Source organism: Callithrix jacchus, chromosome 4, assembly GCF_049354715.1.
Source record: "Callithrix jacchus isolate 240 chromosome 4, calJac240_pri, whole genome shotgun sequence".
In the NCBI taxonomy this organism is placed as follows: Eukaryota; Metazoa; Chordata; class Mammalia; order Primates; family Cebidae; genus Callithrix; species Callithrix jacchus.
Window position 1 is genome coordinate 78,161,138 of NC_133505.1, and position 13,888 is coordinate 78,175,025.

Below are 13,888 nucleotides of genomic sequence, written 5' to 3' on the forward strand. Positions count from 1 at the left end.
CGGTTTTATCACTTGCAGAGACTGGTATATCTAACCCAACAGTCAAGATATTTAGACAGTTCTGTTCTCACAAGGATCTCTCAAGTTGTGCCTTTCTAAGCACATCCACCTTCTTCCCACTTGCACACCCCTTTCCTTCCCCAGCCTGACACCTAGCAACCACTAATCTGTTCTCCATTTCTGAAATGTTTTTATTTCAAAAATGTTACATAAATGGAATAATATAGTGTGTAACTTTTTAAGACTGTCTTTTTTTGCACTTAACATCATTCCCTGGCAATTCATTTATGTTACTCTGTGTATCAATAGTTCATTAATTTGTATTATTGAGTAGCATGCCATGGTATGGAGGCACCATAGCTTGTTTAACCATTCTCATGGTGAAGGGCATCTGGGCTGATTTTAGGTTTTGGCCATTATGAATAATTCTGCTATGAACATTCATGTACAGGTTTTTGTACAAACATAAGTTTTCATGTCTCTGACATGAATGCCTAAGAGGACAATTGCTGAGTCATATGGTAACTATATGTCCAGTTTCATAAGAAATGACCATACTATTTTTCAGAAGGACTACACTGTTTTACATTCCCACCAGCAGTGTTTGAATGGTCCAGCTTCTCTGCATCCTCCCTAGCATTTTGTGTTGTAACTATTTTTTGCCACTATTTTCTATTTTAGCCATTCTGCTAGCTGTGTAGTGATATCATTGTGATCTAATTTGCATTTCCCTGATGGCTAATGATGTCAAATATCTTTTCACATGCTTCTTTGCCATATGGGTAACCTCTTTATGTATGTCTTCTTCTATGAATATTCTGTTTATATCTTTGCCAATTTTCTAATTGAGTTTTTGGTTTTTTACTGTTGAGTTTAAGGTTTCTTTACATATTTTAGATATTTGTCCTTTGTCAGATCTGTGGTTTACAAACGTTTTCTCCCAGTCTATGGCTTGTCTTTTCATCCTTAATACCTAGGTCTCACAGAGTAAGTTTTTTCTTTTGATGGAGTCCAATTTATCTATTTTTCCTTTTCTAACTTCTGCTTTTGATGTCAAGATTAAGAACTCTTTGCTTAGTTCAAATCCCAAAAATGTCTTCATCTTTTTTTACTTAAAGTTTTATTTTATATTTAGTTTTTAAACCCATAGTCTATTTTAAAATGATTTTCATATAAGGTAGGAAATAAAGATTAAGGTCCACTTTTTTGCCTATAGATGTCTGATTTTTCCAGCCTCATTCATTAAGGGCTCTTCTTCCTCCATTGAGTTGCTTTTGCATTTAAAAAAAAATCAATTGAGCATATTTGCATGGGTCTTGTTCTGAATTCTCTACTCTGCTCACTGTTCTATATGTCTATCCCTCCACCAATACCACACTCTTGATTACTGGAGCTACATAGTAGGCCTTAATATCAGGTAAAGTGATTGCTCTTGCTTCATCTTCTTTGTCAGCGTTGTTTTAGCTATTCCACGTCCTGTGTATTTTCATATAAATTTTAAAATAAATTTGTATCTATTAAAAAAAAACCTTGCTAGATTTTGATAGGAATTTTATTAGACCTGTAGATCAGTTCGGGAAGAATTGACATCTTTACTATATTCAGTCTTCTGATTCATAAACATGATATTTCTCCTCACTTATTTAGGTCTTCTCTGATTTCTTTCATCTGCATTTTGTAATTCTCAATGCACATAAACTGTATTTTTCTAAGTGTATAGTTAAGTATTATTTTTATTTGAAATTGTTATAAATAAGATCATGTTTCTAATTTTTATTTCCACATGCTCATTGTTAGTATAAAGAAATATGATTAAGTTGTTACATTGATCATATATCATGCAGCCTTAGTGAACTCATTCGTTTCAAGGGTGTCTTCATAGATTCCTTGGGATCTTTGTAGTCAATCATATAGTTTGCCAATAGACCATTTTATGTTTACCTCTCTGAACTGCATGCCTTTTTTTCTTTTATTTGGCTTACTGTAGCAACTATTAATATAACTTACAATACTATGCTAAATAAGAATGATGAAAGTAGACATCTTGGTTGTTCTTAATTTTAGGGAAAAGCATTCAGTCTTTCACTATTAAGTATGATGTTAGTTGTTTTGTAAATGCTATTTATCAAATTAAGCTGTTAAACCTCTTTTCCTAACTTGCTGAGATTTTTTTTTTCTTATCATAAATGGGTGTTGGATTTTATCAAATGCTATTTCTTCAACAATTGATGTGGCTATGTGATTTTTTTTCTTTAGCTTTTTAAGGTAATGTATTATTTGGATTGATTTCAACCATTGAACTAGCCTTACATACCTGGAATAAATCCTACTTACCTGTATATTGACTGATTCAGTTTGCTAATATTTTGTTGAGGATTTTGTATCTAAGTTGATTATAGATATTGGCATGTAGTTTTTGTTTTGCTTTGTTTTATTGTCTTTGTCTGGTTTTGGTGTCAGGATAATACTGACCTCATAAAATGATTGAGAAAATTTTTCTCCTCTGTTTTTTGGGAGAAATTATGTGAAAATGGTATATTCTTATTTAAATTTCTGGTTGATTTTGCCAGTGTAACCATTTGGCCTGGACATTTCTGTTTGGAGAAATTTTAAACTATGAGTTAAATTTCTTTAGAGGTTATAGGGCTAATTAGATTGCCTGTTTCTTCTTTGTTGAGTTTTGGTGGATTGTAGTTTTCAAGAATTTGGTCCATTACTTCTGAGTTATCAAGTGTATGTGCATAAGGTTACTCTTAATTCTCCTTAATTTTTTCAGTGGCTGTACATCTATAGTGATATCCCCTATTACATTCCTGACATTGGGGATTTTTGTCATGTCTCAAGAAAGAGATTTATCGGCCAGGTGCTGTGGCTCACGCCTGTAATCCCAGCACTTTGGGAGGCCGAGGCAGGTGGATCATGAGGTCAAGAGATCGAAACCATCGTGATCAACATGGTGAAACCCTGTCTTTACTAAAAATACAAAAAATTAGCTGGGCATGGTGGCGCGTGCCTGTAATCCCAGCTACTCAGGAGGCTGAAGCAGAAGAATTGCCTGAACCCAGGAGGCGGAGGTTGCGGTGAGCCGAGATCGCGCCATTGCACTCCAGCCTGGGTAACGAGTGAAACTCCGTCTCAGAAAAAAAAAAGAAGAAGATTTATCAATTTTATTGATTTTTCTCAACCACTTTTTTGTTTCATGGATTTTCCATATTGTTTTCCACTTTTCAATTTCATTAATTTATGCTCTTTTCTATATTATTTCCCTCTATCTGCGGCCTTTAGGTTTATTCCACCCTGCTTTTTCTAATTTCTTGAGGTAGAAACTTAGATTTTATTATGAGGCGTTTTTCATCTACAGTGTAAGCATTTAGTGCTATAAATTTTTCTGTCAGTATTGCTTTTACTGATTCCTATATATTTTGTTACGTCATTTTTTATTTTCATTCAGTTCAATGTATTTTTTTAATTTTTTGAGACTTCCTCTTTGACCAATGGATTATTGAGAAGAATATTGATTAATTTTTACATGTTTAGAGATTTGCTTATTGTCTTTCTGTTACTGACTTCTGGTTTTATTCCATTGTGGCTTGAGAACATGCTCTGTCTGATTTTATTCTTTTAAACTTGTTGAAATTTGTTTATTACCCAGGATATAACCTATCTTAATAAATATGCCATGGGTGCTTTTTAAATATGTGTATTCTGCTAATGTAGGGTGGAATGTCTCATATCAGTCAGATCCTGTAGGTTGAATGTGTTGTTCAAATAGTTTATATCCTTGTTAATTTTCTTTCTGGTAGTTCTATTCCCATAGTTCTGAGCAGGGGTAGTGTGGGGTGATAAAGTCCCCAAATATGACTTAAGATGTGTCTATTTTTCCTTTCACCCCCATTAGTTTTGCTTCATAAATTTCAAGACTCTCTTGTCAATTTTTCCCTCACCTCCTTAAAAAAAAAAAAAGCAGCAAGCAATATTTCTGAACAATAGGCCTTGAATAAAGAACTTTTAAATGTAATTTATCCTGCCTCACTGCAACATAAAAATAGTGCAGTGACCTTGGCATACCTAAGAACAATGGGCATATATCTGTCATCTGTTAAGATCAATGGGCATATTGGTGTCATCTGTTTCCATGAAGAAGAAAAATTGCTACATGGAAGTGTCCAGGGGCTCAGGCCACGTTTGGAATTTTCTTGAGATCCCTCATAATATGAATTCTCACAACTGGAGTGCCAAATGTCCTGGCATAAATAGGAATTAGGAGCAGGGATAAAAAGTGGACCTGCCATTCAACCTAGGTTGGGCACAGGCACAACTACATGGGCATTTTAGGCCTGAGTATGTTTTCTGTATTTGGAAAGATGTGCTGGATTAAAAATAAATGATCTGGCACTTTAGATACATTAATAAATGAACAGATTCAACTACCCAGATATACATTCAAAACTAAAACAAAGCCAAAATGAAACAAAACCCTGGGATTACTGATGAGTGTATGTTGACCCTAGTTTCAGTTATCTGTGTGTAAGGTCATCTTTGAAGGTTTATCCTATAAGTAATTTTGAATAACTGTGTGTAAGTGGTGATGATATTAGATATTTATTTCCCATGATAAGAAATATTGTGGATTACTTAGTATCCTACAAATAAAAGAAGGATAGAATGATATAACTCTACTAGGCATTTCAAAAGTGCAGTATATCATCACATGCTCTAACTAAAGAAACAGACATTTGCCTGAAATTTGCAACAAAAATGCCACTTTTGTAAATTTGGTAACAGTTTTTATCCTGGGAGTTGAATGGGAAAGTGGGGAATAGGTTAAAACTTTTATTTTCTCTGCTTTATATTTCTGTGATGTTTGGAAGTTTTAATAAAGATCATATATCACTTTTATAATTAAGGTGTTATAATAAAAATCTATATTGTTCTACATTATAAATGTTGAATGAACACTTGTTTTAAAACAAGAAAGGGAAATACTTTTTAAAGGAAAAACAATTTTGATAAATTAAATGCCTGTCTTTATAGGAAGAAATAACAAGGTGACTGTGCTAAGCTTGCTCCAGAGATGCTTTTGTTTTACAAATTCCATTTGGTTTTTCATTCTATCACTGACTGTTTAATGAGCTACTTTAGCTGGCCTTTCCCCAGGGTTAACTCACAACTCTTCCTAAATAATCTCAGTCATTTTCCTGGAACAGGTGTTGTTTTCTAGGCAGCTCTCGCCAAAGGGCAGCATAATAATTAACAAGCTTCAGATCCAGAGGATTCAGGGTCTCATTTCTGGCAAAGGATATACATGTCTCACACTGTAATGCTTTGGAAACTTACTGTTTTATAAGGAGATTTTGACACTGTAACAAAAGAACTAAGTATACTTCTAAATTTTTGCTTCTTTTTCTCTGAGAACAACTCTTGAAGATTTAGAGATTATGTCACTCCTTGCAGCAAAATGAAGCTCTATTTTCTGTAAAACTTGCCATTATATTTCAGGATCCGCTATTTTATTTCAGATATTTCACATGTTACTGGGTAGCTAAAGTCAGCTACACTATAAATTCCAGACAAGACACATTCATTATTCAGCCTGCACACTTAGTATTGAAACTGACTCCCAAATTTGCAACGTATTAGTGACTTGAAAAGGAATAGCATTCCATGATAGGAAATGCCAACAATATGAGGTTGAAATGCTCTCCAGATTTAGTTTGATTTGGAGAAAGGAAATATTCTTAATGTTAGATATTAACAACTAGATCCTTTAGACAAAGTGCCTAGATATGCAAAAGTATTCATAGAGCTTCTTACTGTACTTTGCTCCATAATGCGTCTCTCTGATATGTCTTATCTGATATTTTAGGAGTTCGTGATGATTGTCGTCTTTGGTTTGGAGTTCATCATTCGAATCTGGTCTGCGGGTTGCTGTTGTCGGTATAGAGGATGGCAAGGAAGACTGAGGTTTGCTCGAAAGCCCTTCTGTGTTATAGGTGAATATCAGAGTCTCAGCTACCTGGACTGATGACACTAGCATCAGGAGACTTCTATCTCCTGTTTTGCAATATTTGATTAATATTAAAAGCTAACATCCATGGAGTATTTATCATGGACCAGGCACTCTTGAGTTTTGAAAAGGTTGACTCATTCAATCCTTTACAGCATTATGAGGTAGATATTTTTATTATTCCCATTTTACAGCTGAAGAATTTGAGGCAAAGAGAGGCTGAGTTAGTTGCTGAATGTCATGCAGCTACTAAGTGGTAGAGCTGGAATTTTAGCCAGGCAATTTGGCTCCAGAACACCCACTTATATCTACACTCTGAAATATGACTCCCTCACCCTCCAACCCAAAATCCCCAAATACATGACACATCTCTGTACCTCCCTAGCTGCTGTAGTGTCTGAGAGACATCATTCACCTGGGTTCCAGCTTGAAATTATACTTCCCAATGAAGAGGCCATAGAACATTCTGGAATTATATCAATTGACTTATATGGAAATATATGGTTCTCCAGTGTTGTCCTGATTTAGGGGAGCATTGATTTCAGTGAATATAAAAAACTTTTTTTGCTCTACAACATGACACCAGATTATGCTTTGGATCAGCTAGAATAGATAGCCATACATTGGTACTGGTAATGCATATCAATTAACATTCTTCAAGAATGATTATAAGTATGGTTTACTTAATGCATTGGCAACTTTGGACTGAATGAAGTATTCTACACTCTGAAATATGACTCCCTCACCCTCCAACCCAAAATCCCCAAATACATGACACATCTCTGTACCTCCCTAGCTGCTGTAGTGTCTGAGAGACATCATTCACCTGGGTTCCAGCTTGAAATTATACTTCCCAATGAAGAGGCCATAGAACATTCTGGAATTAAGATCTAACATTTCTCAGTAATATTTAAAAGTATTGTAAAATTGAAAAGTCTATATAAAACCTATTATTATTATTATTTAGCAGCTAAATTTGGTTTTCTTGCTTTATAGTCTTTATTACTTCTTAGGCAGTTATTCAAACCCAAATACTAAAAATTCTTGATGAGGCTTATTTATTTCAACTATTTTCAACCTGAAAAAAGTAGGTTTTTAATTTACAAAATAGTTTAGACTATCTTCTTCAGCTACCACAGTTTTTCCGTTTTGTTTTAGGAGTCAGGAATTGCTGAGTAATCTTCTTAGTTTCCTCCCTTACTTCCGTTCCCTACTGTGGGGGCAGAGTGGATTCAAGGAAGAAAGTGTATTCCCATCCATGGGTACTGTTAAGAAGACTCCTTTATTCCATACTTCTTTCATAGTATGCACATTTCAAAAGTCTTCATTTATTAAACCAGAATTTATGGAAATTTGGTTGTGGGTGCGGCACTAGTTTTACAATAGTGAATCTAGTGAAATTCTAAGTTAAATCTATCTTAAAATAGATTTGGCCCTCATGAATGCAGTCTGTTTGTCCAGCTGTCTATATTCTCCAATAATAGGCTTTACTTCTTTTTGGAAGCTGTTATGCTAAGGTATGGAGGAAAGTAGGTGGTAACTCTCAGCCTTGAAGGTTTTTGAAGCCCCAAGGCGTATTAGTGAAGGCATTAGATTTTTCTCCCTGGAGATATATTTTTCTCTCTGAATTCTCTACTCAGGCAGCATCACAAAGGACTGTAACTTGATGTGAAACTACTGCACAACAAGTACTTTCTGTCCTATAAGGGGCCCAAACAAAACAATTCACAAGGCAGATGGTTAGCCAAGATTCACTCAACTTCTACAGGATAAGGTCAGTTCATGGATGACTGGAAAGATGTTTCATTCCAGATTTTAAAACCAATTAAAAACTGGTTTTGTTCCAATTCCAGAAGCAATGCCAACGTATCTCTGGCCTCCATACTAAACAGAAGGTTTTTTCCCAGATGTCTGTTGGCTTTTGATAACTGTTTTCAGTTATGGATACATCAACACATCTTAGTCCTTTAGTCTTTCTCCTCCTTTCTCAGGTCCTTGCAGGTCTTGATATATTATGTAGTTCTAAAATTAATGTTATGTTATCTGTATTCTTAACTTGCCTTTGGACCTAGCAATAGGGACCTTAAAAATTTAGTATGAGTCCTGGTGCAGTCACTCCTGCCTGTAATCCCAGCTCTTTGGAAGACTGAGGAAGGCAGATCACCTGAGCCCAGGAATTTGAGACCAGCCTGGGATGAAAAGACCCCGTCTCTACAAAAATTGAAAAATTAGCCAGGCATGGCAGCATGCACCTGAAGTCCCCACTACTCAGAAGACTGAGACTGGAGGATCACATGAGCCCAGGAGCTCGAGGCTACAGTGAGGCATGTTCCTGCCACTATACTCCAGCCTGAGTAACAGAGTAAGACCCTGTCTCAAAACAAAAAACTAGTATGACATGGTTCAGGCATAATTGCAGTTTTATTAGCCCATCAGACCTTTTCTTTATTTAGATATTTTACCTCTAGTAAGTTAATTGCTTTGGAAGAAAATTTCATGGATAAATACATAATGAATCCCATTAGAACAAGGTCTAGATTTGTACTTACAGTTAAGATACCTATGAATTTTTTTTAGTCTTTTATTAAATGTACGTGTTTGATCCAAGGTCCAGCTGAACAGATGTTATAGTGAAGCCCGTTCAAACATGGCTTATCAGCATCAGGTCAGTAATTTTTAACCTACACAGAAGAATCTAACATCACCTTCCAGAAGGCAGCAAGCTGTACCAGATAACTGTTGAGACTATTTCTAGGCCTGTTCAACAGGTTCATAAAAATCCTTGATGTAACTTGTAAAATAGTCAAGTGAACACTGTAGTCCCCTTGTTCAAGCTAGTTTACTGTGACAAAATGAAAAAAGGAATAGCATCTCTCATCTGTTCATGATAACTGCTCTGAATGAGTGTTTGGAAATGTTGCGAAAATCTCTCAAAACTTCATGTATTTGTAAGATTTGATTACTCTGAACATGCCAAGTATACACCCAAATGTTTTTAGAAGTCTTTTCTTGATTCAAGAAAAGAACATAGAAAAGATTGTGGTAGACTGGCTGTGCCTTCAACCTGAGGAGTGCTTTCTGTAAGCACACCGATGTTTTTTTTTCCAGGTCGAAGCAGACTAAAGCTGCTACAGTGGTCAGCTAACAAGCTTCATATAGTATTGCACCCTATTAACAAAGGCTCAATTGATCGAGGTTTTATGGGCTAATTCCTGAAGATTTTTAGCATGTCTCCTTCTGAACTGCCCACCCTCCTTACCTTTGTACTCTAGCCAGAACCAAGAGCATTTCAAAAGCTCATTGATTTCATAAATCATAAAATCATTACGTATTTGTGTTTGGTAAACATATTTTAAATAACTGTAATATAAGGGAAGAAAAAAATCTAATGTTTTTAAGTTTGATACTTTCATTACTACTGTATATTGATTTATCTCTACTTGGTTTTGAGAGTTTGCTTTGAAAATTGGTATAATCTTATCTAGAATATAAAATTATTCCTTATATATATGTGTTCAATTTTTATCTCTCCCCTAAGACTCTTCTGTCATAATAACATTTCTATAGCTATGAGCAATAATTGCTGCATTACTGATTTGAATAGTCAAGTGTATTTTGGAATGACCATCCAAGCTACCCTTCATTTACCTGGGCTGGCTGCTTTATTTCTCTATGTGCAAACGCAAATCACTCACCCAATAACATCAGCATAAAAAATTTGTGAATAACCTCTAAGACTGATTTCATAGTCATTCTTTTTCTAGCTTTCATTACTGACCTACCCGAAAACTGCAAATAGTGCCAAAGGCTGATACTCGGATCACAATAATGAGCCTGATGTGTCAGGAAGCCAACAAATTACTTCTCACAGTGGCTTTTTAGATTTCTTGATGATGCTTTTCAAAGGCAGATACAACAGGGCCATATTTTTCAGTCTTGCAGGAAGTCTCAGTGAAGCAGGAAATACCAGCCTGTTATTAGTCTTCAATCTGTATTTGATGCTAAGTGTAAGTTGATTTCTTATTGTGATTTCAACAGTTTCTTTTCAGTGTAATTATTTTTACAAGAGAACAAAAGATGCATAAAAAAATTTTATTTTATCCAAGTAGGATAAAATAAAATTTAAGCCTTTATTAAAATAAACCACATGGCTGAGGCTACTCTAATATATCTATGATTTCATCTTATTAAAAGACAAGTTGCTAATGTGTTCAAAAGTTAGCAACACAGACTCCCAAAACTGCCACTGCGTTCTAAATTGATTTGAGACATCATTTTTCTATTTCTCTACCTTCTCCATCTTTTGTTCTAAGAGTCTCTTGAGTAACATTATTTTCTATGCCTTCTACTCTCTTCGTCTTTAGTAGAAATTATTTCACTTATTTCTTGTTAGTCATATTCTCTTCTGTGACTTTTTACTTCTAAGTGTTCAGACTCTCTCAGTGCACATAGATTCCTTCCATGTGATTAACTGGACCATCTGAACACAATTCAAACCCGTTGGATTGACTGATCACAAAACATTAAAACCATTTTAATCCCTCTAGTTAATAATAGCTGATATTTATTGAGAACTACTATATATTAGGTACTGCTCTAAGCGCTTTATAAATATGGTCTTATTTAATTCTACATAAGTACTATAATATCCCATTTTATTTATTTTATTTGGTTTTATTTTTTGAGACAGAGTCTCCCTCTATTACCCAGGCTGGAGTGCAGTGGCAAGTCTCAGGTCACTGCAACCTCCACCTCCTGGGTTCAAGCTATTCTCATGCCTCAGCCTCCTGAGTAGCTGGGACTACAGGCACACGCCACCACATCCAGCTAATTTTTGCATTTTACATAGAGATAGGATTTCACCATGTTGGCCGGGTGGTCTCAAACTCCTGGCCTCAAGTGATCTACCCACCTTGGCCTCCCAAAATGCTGGTATTACAGGTGTGAGCCATCATGCCTGATCCTTATAAGTAAGAAGTAAGACAAGACTTAAGAAATATGCCCAAAGTTAAGAAAGAACCTAGACTTATTTCTCATGATTTCACTCTAGTAGAGTATACATACCCAACTGGAAAATTTCCTTTACCGTTTATTAGCATTTTAAAATTAAATTTAGGCCAGGAGCAGTGGCTCGTGCCTGCAATCCCAGCACTTTGGGAGGCTGAGGTGGGTGGATCACCTGAGGTCAGGGGTTTGAGACCAGCCTGACTAACATGGACAAAGTCCATCTTTACTAAAAATACAAAAATCAGCTGGGCATGATGGCATGCACCTGTAATTCCAGCTACTTGGGAGACTGAGGCAGGAGAATCGCTTGAACCTAGGAGGCAGAGATTGTGGTGAGCTGAGATCACACCATTGCACTCCAGCCTGGGCAACAAGAGCAAAACTTCATCTCAAATAATAATAATAATAATTTAGTTAAACCTTGTCTATTGTCATCAACTTATAAACAAAAGAACATGATACTGTTATGCTTATCATTAGTAATTCAAATCATAAAACCATTGAATATGAAAAGCCAGGCTTTATAGAACATTAATTGCAGTATCAGCCTTTACTATTTTAGCTAAATTATTTTACTTATTGCTGCTATCTAACCTGAAGGTGAAATTAGGGTCTACAATAGACTTACTTGCCTGTATCAAACTCGCATATGCTCCTGAGTTGATGTTATCATGGGCTCCCTGGGTAGTTCCAAATTGGAGACATCTCAAGAGCAAGTAATATTACTTTTAGAAATACCTTCAAATGTTTGTAAACATTAATAAACTATTGATAATTTAGGTAATTGTTGACTTGGTATACAAACCTGAAAGTTGAACTTATAAGGTAACTTGATTAGCTGATCTGATTGGACCATATGAAGAAAATTTATTTCCTAAGAGGCAAATGAATAAAGACTATTTCCCACTGTTTCTACAAACTTTAATAGAGTACTATAATATACTATGTTAACATTCTGTACTATCACAAGTAACATAAGAAAATTCAATCACAGAGTATTTATTATGTGCCAAACACAATCTTAGGTACAAAGGATACAAAAGTGACTAAAACACGGTCCCTGCCTGTAAGAATAGAATCTCCTGTGCCCTTAGAGAATGGCAAAACTGATAGGAGGTATACTATAATTACAGTATTACAGAGCAAAGGTGATGGAAATTGAAGTCGTTCTGGAAAGAAGGCTATTGAATATCATGAGTGACTGTATAAAACAAAGGAGCAAAGGATTACCCCCAGGTTTGAGATTATGTTTGAGTCATCCATCAAACATTTATCCAATTTCTATCATGTCCAAGCATGCTTATGGATGTTGGAGAGGCTGTATGGCACCAAATGGACAAGGTCTTTCTTCTTGTAGAGCTGATATGTTCATGGACAAAGAAAACAATACACAAATATGCTTTTGAAAAATAAGATAATGTCAGCTACAGATAACAATAATGAAGAAAATAAAACAGAGAGAGTAGAGGCTATCTTAGCTTGGGTGGTCTGAGAATGTAAGGTATTGTGCCTGGAGCTCAATGAGCAGTGGGGAGAACAGTAGAAGGTGATGGAGAGATAGGCAGAGGTCACACCCTGTAGGCCATGTAGGCTCTGCTACCCTGAATCAAGGTGGCATCTTAAGACAGGCCATCAGGCGAAGGTCCAGTGGGTTGCTGGCAGGCCTAATGTGAATACTAATCAGGTTACGAATAGCAACATTGATCAGGCACCAAAAAGTATGGTTGTTTAATGTCCTGGGTTCTTTAGTCATCTATGCCTGCTGGAACTTTGTATCAGCAGTTTACAAATTATTACCCATTCTGAAAAATATAAACATAAGTTTATAAGGAAATAATGTTCTGAATTTTCTGTGTTTCTATATTTCTGCCCTTATAAACATAAAATTTTACATTTTTTAAAAAACAGTGTTATTTTCTTTGAGGAACTGGAATTAGAATTTGATGGAAACTATTTTACAGCCCCAGCGGTAAGTATCACCAATAAGCAATTCCTAAGAGCCTCCTTGCCAAAGGACTCTATTCCATACTCTTAGTTATGATGATTGCAGTGCAGAATTATTTCATTAAAGATTGTTTATTTCTTTTGAGAAATTGTTCCTTTTTGCCTTGAGATGTTATCTGAAACTGTATGATCAATAAGAAGCATTAAACTGTCACTATGGGGTAAATTTTCAAAGTGGTGTCTGCAATTTGCCAGTATGAGTCCCATTAACTTCAGTGGAAGTCCTGCAGTTAAGCCACTGCACATGGCTTTGAAAATGTTCTACAGTTTGTCTTTGTGGTGCCTTTTTTATTTTCAATAAATATCACGGAGCAACTCAGTGCATAGCTGATTGCAGTATTTAAGATGTGGATAATGTACTGTGCAGGAGGAGGCTTTTAAAATTAGATTTTAAAGCTTCATTTCTATTAAGAGTCACAACAACAATATAAAAACATCTTTAATTCTTCAAAGAGTACCTTTCTATAAAGAAATTTGGAGCTCAGTTAGAATATAGAGCTTACAAAGCAGCACTATGTCCCTCTGAGACATTGTTTATCTCACTCTATAGACAGAAAAGTGGAGGCACTGTGAAGTGGGGGTGCTTTGTTCTTAGCCCATAAATCAGCAGTAAAGCTAGGAATAGCATGCTGGCCTTCCAATAGCTCATTGCTCTAAAGCACTGCCTCTTGTTAGAATCAAATATAATTATTGTATAATCCATTTAATCTACATGTGGAAAAATAATGAAGGAGCAGGAAAAATGAATTTATTAACAGATCACTGGGAAACCATATTACCTATCTTTTCAGATCTGTCTTTTCAGGATCCAAATTTTCATCATGTTCTAGGTGATGTCTGAGGCCATGAAAGCAATTGTTCTAATTCCAC

At 35.5% G+C, this 13,888-nt stretch overlaps 1 protein-coding gene across 8 annotated transcripts in view; it reads left to right on the forward strand.

Moving 5' to 3' along the window:
- Positions 1-13,888, forward strand: part of KCNQ5 (potassium voltage-gated channel subfamily Q member 5) — a 633,783-nt gene that overhangs the window by 434,330 nt on the left and 185,565 nt on the right. For all 8 annotated transcript variants that reach the window (XM_078369545.1, XM_035296121.3, XM_002746718.7 and 5 more), the window contains exon 3: positions 5,867-5,993. In XM_078369545.1, the coding sequence (XP_078225671.1) occupies positions 5,876-5,993 (118 nt within the window). In that variant the 5' untranslated portion in view covers positions 5,867-5,875. The remainder of the gene's footprint in view (positions 1-5,866; positions 5,994-13,888) is intronic.